Below are 25,021 nucleotides of genomic sequence, written 5' to 3' on the forward strand. Positions count from 1 at the left end.
GCGAGACTCCTTCTCAAAAAAAAAAAAAAAAAAAAAAATACTGATGAGAGATTCTGATGTAGTTTTTCTGGGGTTCAAACTCAGCATTGTGATTTCATAAAGCCCTCCAGGTGTTTCTAAATGTGCAGTCAGGACTAACGATCACTGCTTTAGAGCCAGACATGCCTGGTGGTTCTGCCTGAACTGAAGAACTGTGACCTTAGACGATGTATTAATACTTCATCTCTCCAGGCCTCAGTTTCTTCATCTCGAAAATGGGCTCGTGCCTGTAATCCCAGCACTTTGGGAGGCTGAGGCAGGAGGATCACTTGAGCTCAGGAGTTTGAGACAAGCCTGGGCAATGTAGCGAGACCCTCACCTCTACCCCCCAAAAAAAAAAATTAGTCCAATGTGGTAGTGTCTGCCTGTGGTCCCAGTTACTCAGAAGGCTTAGGTGGGAGGATTGCTCGAACCTGGGAGGTCGAGGCTGCAGCAAGCCGTGTTCATGCCACTGTACTCCAGCCTGGGTGACACAGCAAGACACTGTCTCATAAAAAGAAATTTTAATGAGAATTGTGATCACTCTTTTGGGAGTGGTGCTGGGCATGCAGGAAGCATGCCTGGAAACTGTTGTTCATAGTGCTGGGAACCTACCTGGTCAGTCTTTCCATATTCTGGATGCAAGTTCTTTATCAGATAAATAATTTGCAAATATTTTCTCCAAGTCTGCGGCTTCTCTTTTTGTTAACATTGTTGGCCGGGCGTGGTGGCGCACACCTGTAATCCCAGCTACTCGGGAGGCTGAAGCAGGAGAACCACTTGAACCCAGGAGGCAGAGGTTGCGGTGAGCAGAGATCGCACCACTGCACTCCAGCCTGGGTAACAAAATGAGATTCCGTCTCAAAAAAAAAAAAAGAAAGAAAAGAAAGAAAGAAAAGAAAAGAAAGAATAAATAAGACCTACTATTTGATAGGACAAAAAGGTGACTATAGTCAGTAATAATTTAATTGTACATTTAAAAATAACTAATAGGCCGGGCGGGGTGACTGTAATCCCAACACTTTGGGAGGCCGAGGCGGGCGGATCACGAGGTCAGGAGATTGAGACTGAGGTCAGGAGATTGAGACCATCCTGGCTAACACGATGAAACCCCATCTCTACTAAAAATACAAAAAATTAGCCGGGCATGGTGGCAGGTGCCTGTAGTCCCAGCTACTCGGGAGGCTGAGGTGAGGCTGGAGAATGGCATGAATCCGGGAGGTGGAGCTTGCAGTGAGCCGAGATTGCACCACTGTACTCCAGCCTGGGTGACAGAGCGAGACTCCATCTCAAAAAAGAAAAAAGAAAAAGAAAAAAAAAAACTAACAAAGGATAAATTCTTGAGGGGACGGATACCCCGTTCTCCATGATGTGACTACTAATATCTAGTATTTGACAGCAGAACAGGGTGACTATAGTTAAAATAATTTGACTGTACATTTAAAAATAACTGAAAGAGTATAATTGGATTGTTTGTAACACAAAGGATAAATGCTTGCAAGCGTGGCTGGATACCCCGTTTCCCATGATTGTATATTGTATATTGCGTGCCTATAGCAAAACCTCTCATGTGTCCCATAAATATATACACTTACTATGTAACCATAAAATTTAAAATTTAAAACTTAAAAAAAAAATAGCAAAACCTGCTCACCTAATCTTTTTTTTTGAGATGGAGTCTCACTCTGTCATCCAGGCTGGAGTACAGTGGCATAATCTCGGCTCACTGCAACATCCACCTCCCGGGTTTAAGCGATTCTCCTACCTCAGCCTCCTGAGTAGCTGGGATTACAGGCACATGCCACCACGCCTGGCTAATTTTTGTATTTTCAGTAGAGATAAGTTTTTGCCATGTTGGCCAGGTTGGTCTTGAACTCCTGACCTCAAGTGATCCACCGGCCTCGGCCACCCAAAATTCTGGGATTATAGGCGTGAGCCACAATGCCTGGCCTGCTCGCCTAATCTCTTGGGCGTTGAAAGGCCTTTGGTTGTAAATCTACCAAGGCAAGCTCTCCTTCAGTTTATCTTCCCCACACCAGCAGCAGCCACTCATCCACATCTTTTGTCCTAGGGCTCTGTGCAACCCCAGGAGCTTTGCACGGACCCACAATCTGAGCCCCTGGGAACTTGCTATCAAAGGCACAATTTCTGAAAGCCCAGGTGGCCAGCAGATGGGATATCTCTGGCTAACTCCATGGTGTGATGTGACAGGCACACAGGTCAACGGGCCAGCCATTGAACTCACTGAGCACGCCTTCAGACCCAGTGGGGTCTAGTGATGTCATGGGGGAGCCAGAAAGGTCAAGGGCAATATGTGGAAACGGCCCAGCCCATTGCATTTTTACAACTTCTAATCAGCATCAGTGAGAAACCCTTCCTTGCATGGCCTGTGAACCCCACCTCTGACGCCACTGGAGCACTTTCATTTCGCTTCTCAGCATCCTGTGGGTGTGTCAGGTCTTGGACGGACTAAGTGGCCCTGCCCTGGTCACGTAGCTGGTGACGGCAGGCCCAGAACTTGAAGGCAGGGCCCAGCCCAGCCCACTTCCCAATTCCCTGCTGTGCCCCACGGCCAGTAGCACATGTCAGAGGCTTTCCCAAAGGCCTCCGTGTCCCGCCTGTTGGGGAAGCCCTTGGCTTTCTCTCTCTCTGGGGTCGACTCTCAGCTCTGTCCTGGTTGGAGGGAAGAGATTTCCAGGGTAGCGCCCAGAGAGTGGTGGAGGCCAGAGTCTGGCAACCAATGAGTCTTTTGGACAATTGGGTGGGGAGTTGGGCCATCGGGTTGGGGAGGAAGGGTTCAAGAAGAGGCCCAGAGGTCTCAAATCTGTCCTGTGTGTTTCATGCCCAGCATGGCAGGGAGTTTAGTCCAAAGTCATCACCATCAATATTTCCTCCTGCCTGTCAATAAACACTGATTCAGTGAAAACCGTATTGTGCCGGGTGCAGTGGCTCATACCTATAATCCCAGCACTTTGGGAGGCTGAGGCAGATGGATCACTTGAGCCCAGAAGTTCAAGACCAGTCTGGGCAAAATGGCGAGACCCCATCTCTACAGAACAATACAAAACTTAGCCAGGTATGGTGCTGCACACCTGTGGTCCCAGCTACTTGGGAGGCTGAGGTGGGAGGATCACTTGAGCCCAGGGGTTGAGGCTGCAGTGAGCTGTGAGCACACTACTGCCCTCCAGCCTGGGTGACAGAACGAGCCTTTGTCTAAAAAAAAAAAAAAGAAAGAAAAAAACCTAAAACAAAAGACAAAAACTGTATCATTTGGTGGGTAAGAGTTTTGGAATCAGCTCAGGCCAGCTGCAGCATGTATTAGCTATAGGACCCTGGGCAAGTCACTGAGGGCATCTAAGCTTCAAACTCCCTCAAAGAATATGGTGATTTTTTTTTTTTTTTTTTTGAGGCGGAGTCTTGCTCTGTCACCCAGGTTGGAGTGCAATGGCATGATCTCAGCTCCCTGCAACCTTCTCCCAGGTTCAAGTGATTCTCCCACCTCAGCGTCCTGAGTAGCTGAGATTACAGGTGTGAGCCACCATGCCCGGCTAATTTTTGTATTTTTGTAGAGACGGGGTTTCACCATGTTGGCCAGGCTGATCTTGAACTCCTGACCTCAGGTGATCCACCTGCCTTGGCCTCCCAACGTTCTGGGATTATAGTCGTGAGCCACCTTGCCTGGCTGAAATGATGATTTGTATTGCCTTCCTCAGAGAACAATTGCACGAGCTAAATAGGGTCATGCTTAGCATAGAGTCGGCACTCGGGATTTTTTAAAATGCAGATGCAGCTTCTGGACAGATTCCTAGGATCTCCCTACCACCCCTCGCTTCCTGCCCCAACCAGACTGAGAACCTGGAGCTGTCCTGGTGGGACCTGTGGAGATGGGAAAGGGGCCGGTGTGGTCCCTCACCCCACACCCTCCCTCTTCCCCCCAGCAGCCGGCACCATGGAGATTGTGTACGTGTACGTCAAGAAGCGCAGCGAGTTTGGGAAGCAGTGCAATTTCTCTGACCGCCAGGCCGAGCTGAACATCGACATCATGCCCAACCCTGAGCTGGCCGAGCAGTTCGTGGAGCGGAACCCAGTGGACACCGGCATCCAGTGTTCGGTCAGCATGTCGGAACATGAGGTGAGTCCCTGCCCCAAGGGCCCTGGCCTGTGAGGTGTGGCCAGGCAGGGTGGCCAGCTGGAGCAGGTGAGTGGTTCTGGGGGTCCTTGTCCACCTGAAAGCCAGTTAGAGTGAACCAAGTACAGAAGCTGGAAGTGAGGCTAGAGGCTCCCCCTGAGTTCCACCCAGTGCCCAGGATCAGAAGAAGACCCAGCACCAGCCTTCCTTGAGCCAGGGGAGGGCAAATCACAATGTTCCCTCTCCCAAGAGCTCTTGTTTCACCTGGAAGACACTTACCAGAGTTGTTGTGGATATTTGGTGTAGCTGGGAGATATATATATATATATTTTTTTTTTTTTTTAATTATACTTTAAGTTATATATATTTTTAAACAGGGTCTCACTCTGTCTTCCAGGAGTGCAGTGGCACAATCTCGACTCACTGCAACCTCCGCCTCCCGAATTCAATAGATCCTCCCACCTCAGCCTTCCTGGAAACTGCGACGACAGGTGTGCACCACCATGCCTGGCTAATTTTTGTAATTCTTGTAGAGACGAGGTTTTGCCATGTTGCCCAGGCTGGTCTCAAGCTCCTGGGCCCAAGCAGTCCTCCCGCCTTGGCCTCCCAAAGTGCTGGGAATACAGGCATGACCCGCTGTGCCCAGCTTGGGAGAGATATTCTGAGGGAGCAGAGATCCATATCTACAGGCAACTACCCAGCTTGAGAAAAGGGAAGTGTCCCACAGAAAGTTCCGGCCAGAGGGGCCTCCCTGATAAGAGAACTTACGTGGAGGGTCGTGGTCATGTGTTCAGAGGCCAGAGAGTTCCCTGTCTCTATGGACTAAGTGATTCACCCTAATTAGGTCGACAACTGCTGAGTTAAAATGATAACCAAATCACTTGATTTGGCCAAAACACGTCCAACAGTCAGGTGGGTGTGGGTGGTTTCAGTGACTCACAGTTCAGATGAAGTAGGTGCTTCTCTCCCAGGACCAGCTGCTGTCTCGGGGATGAGAAGGCCTGTGGCCGTGGTGTAGCCAGTAAGCAGAATGGCCGCCATGTGGGCCACACCCTGGGGGGCCCTCCTGTCTTTCCAGCAGCTCTGCCTTTTCCAGACTTTTTTTTTTTTTTAACCTTTCCTATGGTGCTGATCCAGACTTTTGCCTTTTGTGAGAGCTGGCTTAAAAATGGAAAGGAGATGGGAGTGACTTCATGAGGATGGGGTTTCCATTCTGGGTGATGTAAGAGTTTTGGAACTAGGCGGGTTTGATGGTTGCACAGCATTGTGTATGATAACACTGCTGCAGTGTACCCTTTGAAATGGTTACGTGGTACATTTTATGTTACGTGTATTTTGCCACAATTTCTTAAAAATAGGAAGGGCTGGGCATGCTGGCTCAGGCCTGTAATCCCAGTACTTTGGGAGACCAAGGTGAAAGGATGCTTGAGGCCACGAGTTTGAGACCAACCTGGGCAACATAGTGAGACTTCATTTCTACGCTTTTTTTTTTTTTTTTTTTAATTAGCCAGTTGTGGTGGCTCGCACCTGTGGTCCCAGTTACTTGGGAGGTGGAGGCGGGAGGATTGTTTAAGCCCTGGAGTTCACAGCAGCAGTGAGCTGTGATCACACCACTGCAATCCAGCTTGGGCAACAGAGCAAGACCCTGTCTCTAAAAATAAATAATAAATAATTTTTAAAAATAAAGTGAAAAGAAGGCAGAGGTGGGAGGATCACTTCAGCTCAGGAGTTTGAGACCAGCCTGGGCAACATGGTGAAACACTGTCTCTACAGAAGAAAAACGAAAACAAAAATTAGCCACATGTGGTGGTACACGCCTGTAGTCCCAGCTACTTGGGAGGCTGAGGCAGGAGGATCCCTTCAGCCTGAGAAGTCAAAGCTGTACTGGCCAGGTGCAGTGGCTCATGCCTGTAATCCCAGCACTTCCAGAGGCTGAAGCCAGTGGATCACCTGAGGTCAGGAGTTCGAGACCAGCCTGGCCAACATGGTGAAACCCCGTCTCTACTAAAAATACAAAAATTAGCTGGCTATGATGGCGGGCACCTATAATCCCAGCTACTGAGGAGGCTGAAGCAGGAGAATCACTTGAATCTGGGAGGCGAGGGTTGCAGTGAGCCGAGATTGCACCATTGCACGCCAGCCTGAGCAACAAGAGTGAAACTCTGTTTCAAAAAAAAAAAGCTATAGTGAGTCGAGATCATGCCACTGCACTCCAGCCTGGGCAACAGAGTGAGAGACCCTCTCTTTAAAAAAAAAAAAAGAAAAAAGGAAAGAAGGGAAAGTGGCGAGACCCACGTGTAAAACTGTCCTCCCTGCTACAAAGGACAGGCAAAGCAAATCGAAACTCGGAGTTTTAACGTTCAGTTTCTGTGACATTGATGTTGTCAGTGATAGGGTGGCATTGTTAATGATAGAGTGAATAAAGACTATTCACTTTTTCTTTTCTTTTCTTTCTTTCTTTTTTTTTTTTTTTTTGATACGGAGTCTCGCTCTGTCGCCCAGGCTAGAGTGCAGTGGTATGATCTCAGCTCACTGCAACCTCTGCCTCCCGGGTTCAAGCGATTCTCCTGCCTCAGCCTCCCGAGTAGCTAGACTACAGGTGCCCACAACCATGCCCGGCTAATGTTTTGTATTTTTAGTAGAGACGGGGTTTCACCATGTTAGCCAGAATGGTCTTGATCTCCTGACCTCGTGATCTGCTTGCCTCGGCCTCCCAAAGTGCTGGGATTGGGATTACAGGAGTGAGCTACCGCGCCTGGCCAATTATTCGCCTTTTCTTTGGATTCTCACAGAGCAGATGGACAGGCTTCTCCGGTCCATTAGAATTCAGATAAGGTCAAAACTGGATTTTCATGACCACAGCTACCAGTTGCAAAGCTGCTTAGCTCCACAGGGTTGCGCTGTTGCAGCTACCTGTGCCCACCTGAGCACGAGGAATTTCCTCACCTGCATCTGAAAATACTGTGGCTTTGGCCAGAGCACCCCAGCATCCAGCCCTGGGAGCCCGCATGGGACCTGGATTGCAGAAGCGGCCAAGGGTTTGGGAGTATACCAGGGTGACATCTTTCCTCCTGCGGCTTTCTGTTTAGGCCAACACGGAGCGGTTTGAGATGGAGACCAGGGGAGTTAACCATGTCGAGGGGGGCTGGCCGAAGGACGTAAACCCCCTGGAGCTGGAGCAGACCATCCGTTTCCGTAAGAAGGTGGAGAAAGATGAGAACTACGTGAACGCCATCATGCAGCTTGGCTCTGTAAGGCTTCCTCTCGCCCCAGCTGCGAAAGCCCCATCCAGCACTGCAGCTCCCCGAGGGTGCCTGGCCTTCCCTGTGAGGCTTGTGTGGATGCTGGGGGAAGGGGACCAGCTGCTGCCTCAAGGAGCCTTCTTTCTGGGAGCAGGCAGAGGTCCCAATTGCAGACCAACAGGGAAGGCAGGCAGGTACAAGGGCTGACCAGGCATTAGGAGGAGGCTGACCTTGGGCAAAGGTGACCCCCAAGGTGCCCCACCCAGCAACCAGTAGGGATCATTCATTCATTTGACAAATTCGGACTGAGCTTCAAGCCTCTGCCAGGCACAGTAGAGGCTGCAAAATGAATCTCACATAATAGTTCTACATAATTGCCAGTGCAAAAAAATATTGTTTTAAGGAAAAAGAAATTTTAAATTTAAATTAAAAGAAAAATAATCTCTTATACATCCTGTCCCAAAGAGTTTGCAGTCCATTGGAGGTCGAAGACAAATACAGAGACATCACCAGATAACACAAAAAGAAAGAAATGCTGAAAGAGAAGGGTGACTTGTCCTTTTACTCCATGAGGAGGCAGGGTCAATCTCCTGCTGAAGGGATCAGGAAGAAGTGGCAGGGCTTGGTTGTCCTTTGGTGGACATTTGCAATAAAGGGATAAAGGGGAGGGCATTCTGGGTGGAGGAACCAGCTGTCTGCAAGGACAGGAAGAAGGAGATGAGTGCCATATATATACACACATATATATACACACACACATATATGGTGAGTGATTAAATATATATATTATTTTATACACACATACACACACACACACACACACACACACACATATATATGGTGAGTGATTAATAATTTTGTTTGGGCTGGGCTTGGTGGCTCACACCTGTAATCCCAGCACTTTGGGAGGCCGAGGCAGGCAGATCACTCGAGCTCAGGAGTTTGAGCCAACATAGCAAAACCCCATCTCTACTAAAAATACAAAGATTAGCCAAGTGTGGTGGCGCATGCCTGTAGTCCCAGCTACTCGGGAGGCCGAGGCAGGAGAACTGCTTGAACCTGAGAGACAGAAGCTGCAGTGAGCCCAGATCACACCCCTGCACTCTAACCTGGGCGGCAGAGCAAGACTCTGCCTCAAAATAATAATAATAATAATAATAATAATAATTTTGTTTGGCTAGCATGGTGTTCTTCAACCTTTTTTTCATTATTGCCCCTCGTGTTTTTTCTAATGGCCTCCTACCTCCATAAAATGTTTGTTGCTGTTGTTGTTATTGAGACAGAGTCTCGTTCTGTCACCCAGGCTGGAGTGCAGTGGCGTGATCTTGGCTCACTGCAATCTCCACCTCCCGGGTTCAAGCAATTCTCCTGCCGCAGCCTCCCAAGTAGCTGGGATTACAGGCGCCCACCACTATGCCTGGCTAATTTGCTTTTGTATTTTTGGTAGAGGTGGGGTTTCACCATGTTGGCCAGGCTGGTCTCAAACTCCTGGCCTTAAGTGATCCACCCGCTTCAGCCTCCCAAAGTGCTGGGATTACAGGCGTGAGCCACCGCACCCAGCCCATCAAATGTTAATGCCATAGACATACTGTATATCTGTTCATGCGCTGCGTGTATTTCTATGCTGTGTACATAAAAAGTAATATTATTTTACCCCCAAGAACCAATTGAAAATTCCCCCATTGAAAGCACATGGTTAAGTGGATGGGAAAAGGCCCCTGGCTATGACCTGTCCCTCCCAGACTCCATTGCAGGCCTGGGCAATCTGAAAGGACCTCCCCTTACCACTAAGAACTTCCGACGTGTCCCTCCTAGATCATGGAGCACTGCATCAAGCAGAACAATGCCATTGACATCTATGAAGAGTATTTCAATGACGAGGAGGCCGTGGAAGTGATGGAGGAGGCCCCTTCAGCTAAAACCATCAATGTTTTCAGGTAGCACCATGGCCAGGCAGGTGTCTGGCCACCCTCGGTCACCCCTATGCATGGGCGCCCCCAAAGGCAACTCCTTGCCAGTTGCTGCATGCCCTGGGTGCAGCACTCTCTGTGCTGTGGGCTTGATAAGCCACACGGTGATAAGGCGCCCAGCAGAGAAGTGGCCCTGCTCTGGGGGCGGAAGTGGCCCTGCTCTGGGGGCGGGTCTGGTTGATGGAAAGGGAGTACAGACTCCAGAGAAAGTGAAATTGCCAATCTGGGTACAAGTGGGGCGTGTTCCTGCAGTGTAGAGTAAGTGCAAGTACCAAGCATGAGCAGCTAGCAGCACTGTGGGCAAACAGGCCCCCACTGTGGCCTGCACTCGTGCGAGTGTATCCATGAATAACCCCAGAGGATAGCAGTTTGACACGAGGGATTCATCCCACGGGGGTGTGTGTGTGTGTGTGTGTGTGTGTGTGTGTGTGTGAAATCAACGCCAGGTGTTGGATATTCACTGCAGAGGATGTGTACCAGCCAAAGGCTAGAACAAGCTAAGTCATTTATAGGGAACTGGTTCTAGCAGTTTTTCTGCTACACTCACATGACGAAATGCCATTGCAGCTGGGAAAATGAGCCGGGCGCAGTCTGGGCCAGTGGTGGCTCACGCCTTGTAATCTCAGCACTTTGGGGGCGCATCACCTGAGGTCAGTTTGCAGACTAGCCTGGCCAAACATGGCGAAACCCCATCTCTACTAAAATACGCAAAAATAACTGGGTGTGGTGGCACACGCCTGTAATCCCAGCTTACTCAGGGATGCGAGGCAGCGAGAATCACTTGAACCCTGCGAGGCAGAGGTTTGCAGTGAGCCCCGAGATCGCACCACTGCACTCCAGGGCCTGCGGCAATGGAGGGAGACTCCCTCTCAAAAAAAAAAAAAAAGGGGGGGCTGGGCAGCGGTGGCTCACGCCTGTAATCCCAGCAACTTTGGGAGGCCCCCCCGAGACGGGGCGCGATCACGAGTCAGGAGATCGCAGCACCAATCCTGGCTAACCCGGTGAAACCCCCGTCTCTACTAAAAAATACAAAAAAACTAGCCGGGCGAGGTGGCGGGCCGCCTGTAGTCCCAGCTACTCGGGAGCTTGAGGCCAGGGAAATGGCTAACCCGGGGGAGGCGGAGCTTGCAGTGAGCTGAGATCCGGCCACTGCAACTCCAGCCTGGGCTGGACAGAGCGAAAACTCCTGTCTCAAAAAAAAAAAAAAAAAAAAAAAAAAGAGCAGTGCAACTTCTTATGTGCTGATATGGAGCCATTTCCAGGATTCAGTATGGAAACAAAGCCAGTGCAGAACAGGGTGTGCAGAGTGCCACTTTTTGTTGCAGTCCCCAACTTAAACCATTTTTTGACTTTGCAAGGGTGCAAAAGCAATACAAATCCAGTAGAAACCGTACTTCAGGTACCTGTACAACCATTCTGGTGTTTGCTGTCAGTACAGTATTCAGAAAATTACATGAGCTGTTCACCTTTTTATTATAAAACAAGCTTTGTGTTAGGTGATTTTGCCCAGCTCTAGGCTAATATAAGTGTTCTGAGCACGTAGGCTCAACTAAGATGTGATGCTGGGTCGGTGAGGTGTATACAATGCATTTTCAGCTCCTGGTATTTCCAACTTACTGTGGGTTTATCAGATGTAGCCAACATCATTAGTCAAGGAGCATCTGTATATGTGTATAAATGCATGCATATGTGTATGTGTGTATATATGTGTATATGTATGTTTACATGCTTGATGTGAGGAGAATATCTGTGATTTTGGACTTCTGGCATCCGGAACTGTGAGAGAATCAATTTCTGTTGTTTGAAGCCACCCAGTTTGTGGGACCTCATTGCAGCAGCCCCGGGAATTGAATACCCATCCCAGAGCACCTTTGTAGGGTGTACAAAAGAAGTTGATAGGAAGGAGAGCTTGGGAACAGGGATGGGGAGAGGACTGGGGAAGAAGGACTCCTCAGCCTCGAAGACTGGTGGAAGGAGTTGCAGAAAGTGGGTGGAAGTGAGAAGGACCGTGCTCTGTGGCCTCAGTTTTGACCATGAAGAAAAAAGCAAGGCTGTCCAATCAGATGAGTGGAGATGAGCAGGAGGCTGGAATAGAGCAGTGGGAGGTGCCGGGGGAATGTGGAGGGGAAGCCTCTGGACCTAGGGCAGGGGTCAGACCTTGGGTCTGGCAGATGCAGGACTAGAGGAGTGAAAGGTGTTTTGGAAATGACTTGCCTCAGATCCCAACTCTGGGGAATTTCACTACCACAGCTGACTTAGGGGCCTGGGAAGGACCTAGCCCAGTCCCAGCACAGCAAGAAGGAACTCTTCTGAGGCAGGGCTGACTCATGGTGTGCAAGCAGGGCCAATGGCTGTCAGCAAGGGGTGTGCAGGAGAGGGCACAGCGGGACAGAGGCTGCCCTTCCTGTTGCCCTCCAGCCCTGCTGGGCTCTGACCTCATATATGGACCAACCGAGCAGGATGATGAACTAGAAATCATTCAAGGGGCCGGACGTGGTGGCTCACGCCTATAATCTTAGCACTTTGGGAGGCCGAGGTGGGTGGATCATCTGAGGTCAGGAGTTTGAGACCAGCCTAGGAAACACAGTGAAACCCCGTCTCTACTAAAAATGCAAAAATTAGCTGGGTGTAGTGGTAGGCGCCTGTAATCCCAGCTACTCAGGAGGCTGAGGCAGGAAAATCACTTGAACCCAGGAGGCAGAGGTTGCAGTGAGCCGAGATTATGCCACTGCCTGGGGGACAGAGCAAGACTCCATCTGATAAAAAAAAAAAAAGGAGAAATTGGGGAGCCTCACATTCCGCCTTTTGCTCTCTTCCCTCTCCCCTGCAGGGACCCCCAGGAAATCAAGAGGGCTGCCACGCACCTCTCCTGGCATCCCGATGGCAACAGGAAGTTGGCAGTGGCATACTCCTGCTTAGATTTTCAGCGGGCGCCTGTGGGCATGAGCAGTGATTCATACATCTGGGACCTGGGTGAGAAGCAGGGGGGTCCTGGGAGGGCTGAGGGCTGGGACCAGCACAAGCCAAGGAGTGGGAGGGAGGCGGAGGAGGTCAAGGACACTCACGGGGTTGGTACCTCAAGGGAGGGGCCCGCAGTCGAGGAGGAAGCCACTCTTCCCCTTCCTCCCTTGTCTGGTTTCAGGCAGAGCCAAGCAGAGTCAAATCACAAGCAGGAAACCCCTCCAATTCCAGATTCTGAGTTCGAGGCATGAAGACCTGACCCCATGGGATCTCAATTCTTAGCTCCTAAAGAGCATATCAGGCTGGGCGCGGTGGCCCATGCCTGTAATCCCAGCACTTTGGGAGGCCAAGGCGGGCGGATCACCTGAGGTCGGGAGTTCAAGACCAGCCTGGCTAACATGATGAAACCCCGTCTCTACTAAAATTACAAAAATTAGCTGTGCTTGGTGGTGGGTGCCTGTAATCCCAGCTACTTGGGAGACTGAGGCAGGAGAATCACTGGAACCCAGGAGTCAGAGGTTGCAGTGAGCCGAGATCATTCCGCTGCACTCCATCCTGGGTGACAGACAGAGCGAGACTCTGTCTCAACAACAACAAGAAAAAGGAGTGTATGGAAAGAGTGCCCAGCAGACTGAGAAGGGACTCGGGCAGTGGAATGGAACTTGGGCCTTTGTCCTGTCTGTCCTGACGCTTGCCTTTAATTCATGGCCTGCAGGAGCAGCGTGTCCCTTTATTAGCACAAACCGTTGTCTACAGAAGGGCTGGCAAGGCGCAGGCAGGGAGAGGGTGGTGGTGGCTTCATGCTCTCTAGCTTCCCTTCATTGGCAGCATTATTAAAATAAACGTGTAGGTGCCAGGCACAGAGCTAACACCCGACACCCCGGCAGCTCAGTGAGTTCTGGCAGCGGCCCCATGGGGTAGACTCGTCGTTATCTGCAGTCCAGAGACCTGGTTTGAAGAAACTGGCAGAGAGTTGACTTTACGTAAAAACCTTAGTATCAAAACCTTATTTGACACCAAACCCGGGAATTGGACTAGAAATATAATTATCACACACATAGGCACACCCCAACCCTGTTCACCAAAAATAAAAACCATCAGCAAAGCCCCTAGGTCAAGAATGCCAGATTCTGGCCAAGGTGGACCAGGGGGTGCAGCCTGGGGAAAGACTGGAGGGGCTTCCAGGCTTCCCCCTGCCACCATGTCCCCACTACCCACCCGCAGAAGGGGTGAAACTTGCTGATCCTGTCCTTTTCTTTCCAGGCCTGATGGGATATTTTTTTTCTGCTTTATAGAGAACCCCAACAAGCCTGAACTTGCTCTGAAGCCATCATCTCCACTTGTTACCTTGGAGTTCAACCCCAAAGATTCCCACGTGCTCCTGGGTGGCTGCTACAATGGACAGATAGGTAAGGAGGGACCCAGGCTTTTTTTTTGTTTTGTTTTTTGTTTTTAAGATGGAATTTCACTCCTGTTGCCCAGGCTGGAGTGCAGTGGCGCAATTTCGGCTCACTGCAACCTCTGCCTCCTGGGTTCAAGCGATTCTCCTGCCTCAGCCTCCCGAGTCACTGAGATTACAGGTGTCCACCACCACGCCGGACTAATTTTTTTGTTATTTTTAGTGGAGACAGGGTTTCACCATGTTGGCCAGGCTGGTCTCGCACTCCTGACCTCAGTTGATTCACCCACCTGGGCCTCCCATAGTGCTGGGATTACAGGTGTGAGCCACTGAGCCTGGCTGGGACCCAGGCTCTTAGAGCCAGTCCTGCTGCTGCTCACATGGAAGCCTGGACTTGGCCATAGAAGACTAAGTGGGGTGGGGATCTCCCATAGCTGACCAACTGCAGACACAGGCGAGGCAGGTTCGGCTGACACCTCAGCAGTGTCTCCTGTTACTACCGTAAGTCTAAAATTAGCTCAAAATAAACAGTTTTTAAAAACTATAGTTCGTATAAAATCAGACAATATTTGACTAGGGGCCGCCGTAAAGGGATGATGAGAGCATTGGGGAGCCTCATTTTGGGAGAGGCAGCCTGGGAAACTTACATGCTAACGGATATGGATCATACTGGCCTTATAGAATGAGCTGGGAAGTGTCCCCTTCTGGAAGTTTGTGAAGAATTGGTATTAATTCTTTTTCTTTTCTTTTTTTTTTTTTTTTTTTTTGAGATGGAGTCTAGCTCTGTCACCCAGGCTGGAGTGCAGGAGCGCGATCTCGGCTCACTGCAGCCTCTACCTCTCCGATTCAAGTGATTCTCCTGCCTCAGCCTTCCAAGTAGCTGGGATTAGTCTCATGTCACCACGCCTGGCTAATTTTTGTCTTTTTTCAATAGAGTTAGCGTTTCACCATGTTGGCCAGACTGGTCTCAAATTCCTGACCTCAAGTGATCCTCCCTCTTTGGCCTTCCAAAGTGCTGGGGTTACCAGTGTGAGCCACCATGCCTGGCCGGTATTAATTCTCGAAATGTTTGGAAGAACTCATCAGTGAAGCCATCTGGTCTCTGGCTTTTCTTTATTGGAAGCTTAAAAGTTACAATTCCGTCCCTTTACTTGTTATAGATCCTCTTGACATTTTCTGTTTCTTCTTTAATTGGTTTTGGTAGTTTCTGTCTTTCTAGGAACTTTTCCATTTCATCAAGTTGTCTAGTTTGTTGACATATAATTGTTCACAGTATTCCCTTATAATCATTTTCTTTTCTTTTTTTTTTTTTTTAGGCGGAGTTTTACTCTGTTGCCCAGGACGGAGTGCAGTGGTGCAATCACGCCTCATTGCAGCCTCGACCTCCTGGGCCCAAGCCATCCTTTAACCTCAGCCTCCCGAGTAGCTGGGACTACAGGCGTGTGCCACCACGCTCGGCTAATTTTTGTAGTTTTTGTAGTCACAAGGTTTCATCATGCTGCCTGCGCTGGTCTTAAACTCCTGGGCTCAAGCGATCCGCCCGCCTCGGCTGGCCTCCCAAAGTGCTGGGATGAACCACCACGCCTGGCCTGATTTCAATCTTTTAAATTTATTGAGACTTGCTCTATGGCCTAGCATATTGTCTATCCTGGAGAATGTTCCATGAGCGCTTGAGAAGACTATATTCTGCTTATTGTCCGGTGGAGTTTTCTACAGATGCCCAGGAGGTCTTGTCTATAGTGCTGGCAAGACTTCTATTTCCTTGTTGGTCTTTCGCCTAGTGGCTATGTCTATTGTTGAAGGTAGGATACTGGCGTCTGCCATTATTATTGTTGACTTGTGTATTTCTTCTTCAATTTTATCAGCTTTTGCTTCCTGTATGTTAAGGCTGTGTTATTCAGTACATGCACATGTTTATAATTCTTAAGTTTTCCTAGTGAATTAACCCTTTTATCAGTATATAATGTCTTTATTTGTCTCTAGTAGCATTTCTCATCTCAAAGTCTGTCTGTCTTTGAGACAGGCACTCCAGCTCTGTTTGGTTACCATTTACATGGTATATCTTTCCCCATCCTTTTACTTTTAACCTGTTTGCCTCTTTGGATCTAAAGTATGTCTCTTGTGGCCAGGTGTGGTGACATGTACCTGTAATCCCAGCTACTTGGGAGGCTAAGGCACAAGAATCGCTTGAACCTGGGAAGCTGAGATTGCAGTGAGTCAAGATCATGCCACTGAACTCCAGCCTGGGCAACAGAGCGAGACTACATCTCAAAAAAATAAAAAGTAAATAAATAAATAAAGTATGTCTCTTGTAGATTACATGTAGCTGGCATACAGGTGAATCATAGATTGTTTGTTTGTTGGTTTTTTGAGACAGAATCTCACTCTGTCACCCAGGCTGGAGTGCAGTGGTGTGATCTCAGCTCACTGCAACCTCCGCCTCCTGGGTTCAAGTGATTCTCCTGCCTCAGCCTCCCTAGTAGCTGGGATTACAGGTGCCGGCCACCACGCCTAGCTAATTTTTGTGTTTTTGAGATGAGGTTTTACCATGTTGGCCAGGTTGATCTCAAACTCCTGGCCTCAAGCGATGTGCCCACCTCGGCCTCCCAAAGTGCTGAGATGACAGGCATGCGCCACCGTGCCCAGCCTGGATCATGGTTTTTTTCCTTTTAATCTATTCTGTCAATCTCTGGTTTTAAGTGGAGAGTTTAATCTATTTACATTAATTTAATTACTGATAAAGTTTACATCCGCCATTTTGCTTTTTTTTTCTGTATGTCTTAAATCTTTTTGTTCTTTCTCCATAACTGCCTTCTTTTGTGTTACATATTTTCTAGTGTACCATTTTAATTCCCTTATCATTTCTTTTTTTTTCTTTCTTTTCTTTTTTTAGAGACAAGATCTCACTCTGTCACCCAAGCTGGAGTGCAGTGCCATGATCATAGCTCACTGCAGCCTCAAACCCCTGGGATCAAGCAGTCCTCCCAAGTAGCCTCCCAAGTAGCTGGGATGACAGGTGCACGTCACCACACCCAACTACTTTTTTATTTTTTAATTTTTGTAGAGATGGGGTCTTGCTGTGTTGCCCAGGCTGGTCTCGAACTCCTGGCCTCAAGCAATTCTCCCACCTTGGCCTCCTAAGTTGCTGGGATTTCAGGCGTGAGCCACTGCACCCAACTTCAGCTGTTGATCTTATTGATGATCCCATGTATGTTATGAGTCATTTTTCTCTTGCTGCTTTCAAGAGTCTCTGGCTTCAGCTTTGATTATGAGGTTTCTAGGTATGGATATCTTTGAGTTTATTCCACTTGGAATTCATTGAGTTTCTTGGATGTGTAGATTTTTTTTTAAACAAATCAAATATGGCTGGGCACGGTGGCTCATGCCTGTAGTCCTAGCACTTTGGGAGGCCGAGGCAGGCAGATCACGAGGTCAGGAGATCGAGACCATCCTGGCTAACACGGTGAAACTCAATCTCTACTAAAAAATACAAAGAAATTAGCTGGGTGTGGTGGTGGGCACCTGTAGTCCCAGCTACTCGGGAGGCTGAGGCAGGAGAATGGCATAAACCTGGGAGGTGGAGCTTGCAGTGAGCCGAGATCATGCCATTGCACTCCAGCCTAGGTGACAGAGCAAGACTCTGTCTCAAAAAAAAAAAAAAAAAAAAATCAAATATGGAATATTTACAACCATTATTTATTCAAATATTTTTTCCTACCCTTTCTCTCCTCTCCTTCTATGACTTCCATTATGTGTAAGTTGGCATGCTTGATGGTGTCCCACAGGTCTTTAGACTCTGTTTTTCTTTGTTCTCTTTTGTTTCTCGTCCTCAGACTACGTAATCTCAATTGGTCCATCTTCACATTCAGTGATTCTTCTGCCTGCTCAAATATGCCATTCTGTAGCTTCTCTACTATATTTTTATTTTGGTTAATGACTCCAGAATTTCTATTTTGTTCTTTCTTTTAAAAATAATTTCTGTCTTGTTCGGATGTGGTGGCTCATGCCTGTAATCCTAGCACTTCAGGAGGCTGAGGTGGGAGGATTACCTGAAGTCAGGAGTTCAAGACCAGCGTGGGCAGCATGGTCAAACCCTGTCTCTACTAAAATACAAAAAAAAAAAAAATCAGCCAGGTGTGGTGGAGTGTGCCTGCAATCTCAGCTACTTGGGAGGCTGAGGCAAGAGAATTGCTTGAACCCAGGAGGCGGAGGTTGCAGTAAGCTAAGATTGTGCCCCTGCACTCCAGGCTGGGCAACAAAGTGAAACTCTGTCTTCAAAAATAATAATGATAATAATTTTTGTCTATTTGTAATTTTTATTTGGTGAGATATCACCTCAGGCTTTTCTTTAGTTCTTTCAACGTGACTTCTTTCTTTGAACATGTTTAGCACAGCTGATGTGAGGCCTTTGTCTAGTTAGTCCAACATCTGGGCTTCTTGGGGACAGTCTCTATTTATTGCTTTTTTATTCCTGTGTTTGGGCCACACATTTGTATTTCTTGGCATGTCTTATAACTTTTTTTTATTAAAAACTATACTTTTTGTATGATTTAATGTGGCAACTTTGCAAATCAGATTGACATACCTCCCAGAGTGTGCGCTGTTGCTGTTTGTTGTAGTTGTTCTTTGTTTCATTAATGAATTTTCTTAGCTAGTTCTGGAAAGTCTGTATTCTGTGTCACGTGTGACCACTTATAGTCTCTGCTTAGCTTCGTGATTAGTTAATGATTGGACAAAGATTTCCTTAAGCATTTGTCAGCAAAAATCTCCTCTTCTCTGCCAAGGGGCTCTGTGTGCATGTGTGAGCATGCCTTCACACCCAGCCAGGCAGTTGTCAACTCTGCCTTAGTGTCTGTGCAGAGATGAGGTCAGCCAGAGATGAGAATTTAGGGCTTTACCAGCTTTCTTGAGCATGACACAGCCCTGGGCATGTACCCAGCACTATCCATGCTTGTGACTTTCTAGACTCCTAGGAATACGTCAGATCTTTTCAAAGCCCCGTGGACACATCGTGTTTCAGCTTTTCCTTTTGTTTATCTACTTTTGTTGTTTAAAGTTAATAGAGGCTGAGCACAGTGGCTCACGTCTGTAATCCTAACACTTTGGGAGGCTGAGGCAGGAGGATCGCCTGAGTTCAGGAGTTCGAAACTAGCCTGGGCAGCATAGTGAGATCTTGCCTCTAGAGAGAGAGAGAGAGAGAGAAAGAGACAAAGAAAAATAGGGACAGGGTCTTGCTATGTTGAACAGGTAGGTTGTGAACTCCTGGCCTCAAGCAGTCCTGCCTCAGCCTTCCAAAGTACAGGCGTGAGCCACTGTACCCGGCCCAGCTTTTCCTTTTAAGCTTTTTCATCGGTCTATTCCTTGCCCCACCTGTTATCCACTGCCTCAGGAAGCTGCAAAGTTAATCAGTTGCCTGCAATTACACCCTGATGAGAAGACTTTTCACACCAGGCAAAGGCTGAACCAAGTCAATTACAGCCAACCTTGCAAGAGGAGCCTTATCAGGGAACCACCGGACACTCAGATAATGACAGTTCTTTGGGCATGAGACTTGAAAGGAGCTCCAGCCCCATTCTGCTCCCTCTTGTGGCGCCAGGCTGCTGTTTTTCATCAGGAGTGCAGGATGTGAATTTTCAAGGCCACCACAGAACTGCAGTGTGTGCAATCTTAACTAGGGCAAGTGAAAATGCCACTGTTTTTACCAAGATTCTACTGTTTTTCTTGAATAAACATTCTCCCGACTGCCCTAAGCCTCTGGCTAATTTCCAGAGTTCTGAAAAGTTGATTCTGACCATTTTGCCAGTTTTCTCACTGCTATTATGGAGGAGATAATTTTTGGAGGTCCTTACTTCATGGATTTTGCTGATGGCACACCTGGAAAACTGATTTTTTTTTTTTTTTCCTTGAGATGGAGTCTTGCTGTGTCGCCCAGGCTGGAGTGCAGTGGCCCGATCTTGGCTCACTGCAAGCTCCACCTCCTGGGTTCATGCCATTCTCCTACCTCAGCCTTCCGAATAGCTGGGACTACAGGTGCCCGCCACCGTGCCCAGCTAATTTTTTGTATTTTTTTTAGTAGAGACGGGGTTTCACTGTGTTAGCCGGTATGGTCTAAACCCCTGACCTCGTGTTCCGCCTGCCTCTGCCTCCCAAAGTGCTGGGATTACAGGCATGAGCTACCGCGCCCAACCCTTTTTTTTTCTTTTTTCTTTTTTTGAGACAGAATCTCTCTCTGTCACCCAGGCTGGACTGTGGTGATGCGATCTCAGCTCACTGCAACCCTCGCCTCCTGGGTTGAAGAGATCCTCCTGCCTCAGCCTCCCCAGTGGCTGGTGCATGCCACCGCACCTGGTCAATTTTTGTATTTTTAATAGAAACAGAGTTTTGCCGTGTTGGCCAGGCTGGTCTCAAACTCCTGGCCTCAAGTGACCCACCCACCTTGACCTCCCAAAGTGCTGTGATTACAGGTGTGAGCCACTGAACCTGGCCCAAACTGTTTTTTTTTTTTTTTTTTTTAAATCTCTAGTGAGATCAGAAGTCACCTGCCTGGATTGGCTCTGAATGTCCCTACCTGCTCTGTTCCCCTGACCCTGGAGTCACCAGACATCCAACCCATGACTACACCCAGGCCAGTCTTGACCCTGGGCATGAAAAGCATTCCCCACTCCTCCCCCTCTGTATGTTCTATTTTTTTTTTTTTTTTTTTGAGACAGAATCTTGCTCTGTCGCCCAGGCTGGAGTGCAGTGGCGTGATCTCGGCTCACTGCAAGCTCCATCTCCCGGGTTCACGCCATTCTCCTACCTCAACCTCCCCAGTAGCTGGGACTACAGGCGCCCACTACCGCGCCCGGCTAATTTTCTGTATTTTTAGTAGAGATGGGGTTTCACCATGTTAGCCAGGATGGTCTCGATCTCCTGACCTCGTGATTTGCCCGCCTCGGCCTCCCAAAGTGCTGGGATCACAGGCGTGAGCCGCCGCGCCCGGCCCTCTGTATGTTCTTATACTTCTGCTTCTTCTTTGGGAGTGGGAGCCAGGATGCTGAGAAACTCCTCCTCCGAAACTCTGTTGTCAGCTGCTTCCTGAGGCCTGGCTCTCCCTCTCAGACCTGCTGCCTCCTGCCCAAGGGAGCTTTCAGATTATGGAATAGACCCGGGCTCCCATAAACGTCCCTGCCAAATTATCTGGGTGCCAGAGCTCTAAAAGCCCGAAGCGGAGCCACTTTGCCATGATTAATTCAGGAGCCTTGCCTCACTCATTATTCATAACCTCTTTCCATGGCTTTTCATGCCGGCTCATACCAGCCCAGACTCTGGCGCTCTGCTGCTCCAAGAACGGCCCGTCTAGGGACCATGTAGGACCCAGTGGGACCTACCCTCGAGCACTGCTTTGCCAAAGTAGAGCAGGCTTATCTTTTATTTTTATTTATTTTTATGTTTTGTTTTGTTTTTGAGACAGTCTTGCTTTGTTGCACAGATTGGAGTGCAGTGGCGTGATCTCAGCTCACTGCAACCTCCGCCTCCCAGGCACGAGCGATTCTCATGCCTCAGCCTCCTGAGAAGCTGGGATTACAAGTGCCCACCACCATGCCCAGCTAAAAATACAAAAAATATAATTTTTTGTATTTTTAGTAGAGATGGGGTTTCACTGTGTTGGCCAGGCTGGTCTTGAACTCCTGACGTCAAGTGATCCACCCACCTCAACCTACCAAAGTGCTGGGATTACAGGTGTGAGCCACCACACCTGGCTTATTTTTATTTTTTGAGACAGGGTCTTGCTTTGTCACCCAGGCTGGAGTGCAGTGGCACGATCATGGCTCACTGCAGCCTCAACCTCCCAGGCTCAAGCAATTCTCCCACCTCAGCCTCCCGAGTAGCGGGGACTACAGGCATGTGCCACCATGCCCAGCTAGTTTTTAAATTTTTTGTAGAGGCGGGATCTCACTATGTTGCCCAAGCTGGTATTGGATTCCTGGGCTCAAGCAATCCTTTTGCTTCAGCCTCCTAATGTGCTAGGATTACAGGCATGAGCCACTGTGCTTGGCTGAGCAGGCTTATCTAAGGAAACGTATTTCTGGGCCAGCTTAGTTCAGGAGCAAATGCCTTGGACTTGGAGAAATACTAAGTCAAAGCTTATGAACTAAGCACTTTTGTTATTTTACAAAACGGCCTTTCCTAGAAACAGCTCCGAGTGACAGGGTGAGCCCTCATTGTGCATTCATGGGAAAATGGAAACGAAATCTAACAGGACAAAGGACAGATAACCTTCCCGTCTTTCTTGGCAAAGCACTAATAACAGATCACAGTAAAGGCTAAAGCTCCTCTGTGAGTTTCTTTCCAGCAGAGGCAGCAGAGGTACAGAGGATAAAAGGGAAAGAGCTAATGCAGCAGAGAAAGTCCCTAAATGGGGCCCTTCCACGTGTTCTTCCCCGTGGTAGGGACTCGGCTCTCCTCTCGCCTGGCTCCCTCCACCCTGAGGCTCATCTTCCATCTCAGCTACCTGTCACTTCCTCCAGGAGGCCTTCCCTGACCACCCTCATGTGTTCCCCTGCCACTATGCCTATGCTATCCCCAGAGGCTTTCCCAGGGCCGAGTGTTGGGTAGGGAGGGGCTCAAGGAACTGAATGAAGCTTGCACTCTGGGAGTCTCTCTAGAGAGTCTGTGGGGGCTGATAGGAAACTCAGGCTGATTTGAACCAAACCCTGATTCTAAAACACCACATATCTGCCAAACCAAAAGCAGCAGCCCCCCTCTCTCCTCTGCTCCCTGCCCCAAGGAAGGAAGCCTGTGCCCCCCTCCACTCCTTCTTCATCTCCTTCCTCACCAGCCTGCTGGGACACCCGAAAGGGCAGCCTGGTGGCGGAGCTATCCACCATTGAGTTCAGCCACCGAGACCCTGTGTATGGCACCATCTGGCTGCAGTCGAAGACGGGCACCGAGTGCTTCTCAGCATCCACGGATGGGCAGGTACCCACCAGCCAGACACTGGGGAGGGGAGGGCAGGGAGAGGCAGTAACTGTTCCCTGGTTCCCCATCAGAATCCCTGGGGACATTTCCTTTAACACATTTTATTTTGAGATGGAGTTTCACTCTTGTTGCCCGAGCTGGGGTGCAATGGCGCGACCTCGGTTCACTACAACCTCCACCTCCTGGGTTCAAGCAATTCTCCTGCCTCAGCCTCCCAAGTAGCTGGGACTACAGACGCCTGCCACCATGCCTGACTAATTTTTTATGTTTAGCAGAGATGGTGCCTCACTATGTTGACCAGGCTGGTCTCGAACTCTGACCTCAGGTGATCCACCCACCTCGGCCTTCCAAAGTGCTGGGATTACAGGCGTGAGCCACCGTGCCCGGCCATGCACTTTATTTTTAAATTGAGTAGTGATAATACATGCCCTCGGAATAGAATCTAAAGAGTGCAAAAAAGAAAATGCCTTCCTCTCACCTCTGCCTGCACTTCCTCCTCTCCCTCCCTCTCCTATGTCTGCCTTTGGAGCTAGTCTCTGCATATGCAAGGAAACACATCTCTCTCTTCTTCACGCTTTCTTTTTGCACACTTTACACTCTAGTCTGTACTTGATGTTTTTCACTGTGTGTACCTTGGAGATAGTTTCATCATATTTCATACACCGCCGCCCCTGCCTGTTAATAATTGCATCCTGTGGGTGTAACATAATTTATATATGGATTCTAATATTTTGTTGCTACCCCCCAAGAAATGTAGCAAAGAGCATCTTTATACACAGATTATTGCACACATGCGGGGATACATCTACAGCAGACATTGCTGGCAGTGAGACTTCTAGGTCAGAGCATACATGCTTTTTTTTTTTTTTTTTTTGAGATGGAGTCTTGCTCTGTCACCCAGGCTGAAGTGCAGTGGTGCCATCTTGGCTCACTGCAAGCTCCGCCTCCTGGGTTCATGCCATTCTCCTGCCTCAGCCTCCCGAGTATCTGGGACTACAGGCGCCCGCCACCACGCCCGGCTAATTTTTGTATTATTATTTTTTTATTTTAGTAGAGACAGGGTTTCACCATGTTAGACAGGATGGTCTTGATCTCCGGACCTCGTGATCCGCCCACCTCAGCCTCCCAAAGTGCTGGGATTTACAGGTGTGAGCCACCACGCCCGGCTGCACACATGCATTTTTAACATTGCTGGACATCGCCTTATTGCAGGGAGTCTTGGCATACACGGATTCTTGGCCTTGCACCTGGAGGTTTTGATTCAGTAGGTCGAGGGCGAGGCCTCAGCATCTGGGTTGTATGAAGCTTGTCGGTGACTCTGATGATCAGCCAGGTGTGGGAACTGGGGACAGAGCAGCAATCCTCAAAGTGTATTTGCTCCCACGAATTGCTGGGAGCTCCATCTTTTGTGGCCCAGTGGCTGACCCCAGGAAGGTGGGGCGAGGGTGGAAAAGGCAAAAGCCAGGGGAAATACAGGGCTTCGAAGTCTCACTGTCGCCCCACCTCCTGCCAGGTCATGTGGTGGGACATCCGAAAGATGAGTGAGCCCACTGAGGTCGTGATCATGGACATCACCAAAAAGGAGCAGTTGGAAAATGCCTTGGGGGCCATCTCCCTGGAGTTTGAATCTACTTTGGTGAGTGTCACTTGCTGTCCCTTCCCTGACTTGCATTGAAAGGGCAGCCAGGGCTAAAGACAGGCCATTGCTAGGATATCAGGTGCTTGTCGAACCCAGCATCAGCCCAGGGAGGCCAACCTTCCCGCCCGCATCCTAGACGTGTGTGGCCTTTACAGCAACTTTCCAGCAGGGGGCAGCAGAGCTTCTCAAAGAAGGACACCGTTGTCATGGCACCAAGTCATCTTTTGGCCCGTGGCCCAGCTGAATGCAGAGGGCAATCTTTTGACAGGACAATTCCAGAAAAGCCCTGTTTCCTGGGGAAGGTCACGCCCAGGACCAACATAGGGAGGCCTGGACTCCAGCCCAGGTCCTGGCCCTGCCTGGCATCGGGGCCCTAGGCTGGCCACCTGCCTTCCTCCGGGGAAAGAAGAGGTTCTGGATAGGAAAATGAGGTCAGACCAGGCTCCTTAGAAAACCAGAGCACATGCATGGTCTCAATGTTCAGTAACTGAGAAAGAATGACAAAGAAATATCGAAGTTTAGGCTGGGCAGGGTGGCTCACATCTGTAATCCCAGCACTTTGGGAGGCCAAGAATTCAAGACCAGCCTGGGTACATAGTAAGACCCCCCAAATCTTTACCAAAAAAGAAAGCAAGAAAGAGAGGGAGAGAGAAAAAAAGGAAAGAAAAAGGAAGGAAGGAAAGAAAGAAAAAGAAAGGAAGA

At 49.0% G+C, this 25,021-nt stretch overlaps 1 protein-coding gene across 3 annotated transcripts in view; it reads left to right on the forward strand.

Annotated features, from left to right (window-relative positions):
* DNAI2 (dynein axonemal intermediate chain 2) overlaps positions 1 to 25,021 on the forward strand; it is a 42,814-nt gene that overhangs the window by 3,948 nt on the left and 13,845 nt on the right. For 2 of the 3 annotated variants that reach the window (XM_017884933.1, XM_017884935.1), the window contains exons 2-8: positions 3,960 to 4,150; positions 7,237 to 7,398; positions 9,205 to 9,326; positions 12,190 to 12,332; positions 13,616 to 13,729; positions 22,541 to 22,680; positions 24,194 to 24,316. In XM_017884933.1, coding sequence (XP_017740422.1) covers positions 3,968 to 4,150; positions 7,237 to 7,398; positions 9,205 to 9,326; positions 12,190 to 12,332; positions 13,616 to 13,729; positions 22,541 to 22,680; positions 24,194 to 24,316 — 987 coding nt within the window. In that variant the 5' untranslated portion in view covers positions 3,960 to 3,967. Of the gene's footprint in view, positions 1 to 3,956; positions 4,151 to 7,236; positions 7,399 to 9,204; positions 9,327 to 12,189; positions 12,333 to 13,615; positions 13,730 to 22,540; positions 22,681 to 24,193; positions 24,317 to 25,021 lie in introns of all 3 variants that reach the window. The other variant, XM_017884932.1, reaches the window with a different exon arrangement.

The sequence above is a fragment of the Rhinopithecus bieti genome, unplaced genomic scaffold (assembly GCF_001698545.2).
Source record: "Rhinopithecus bieti isolate Rb0 unplaced genomic scaffold, ASM169854v2 scaffold_13400, whole genome shotgun sequence".
Lineage (NCBI taxonomy): Eukaryota > Metazoa > Chordata > Mammalia > Primates > Cercopithecidae > Rhinopithecus > Rhinopithecus bieti.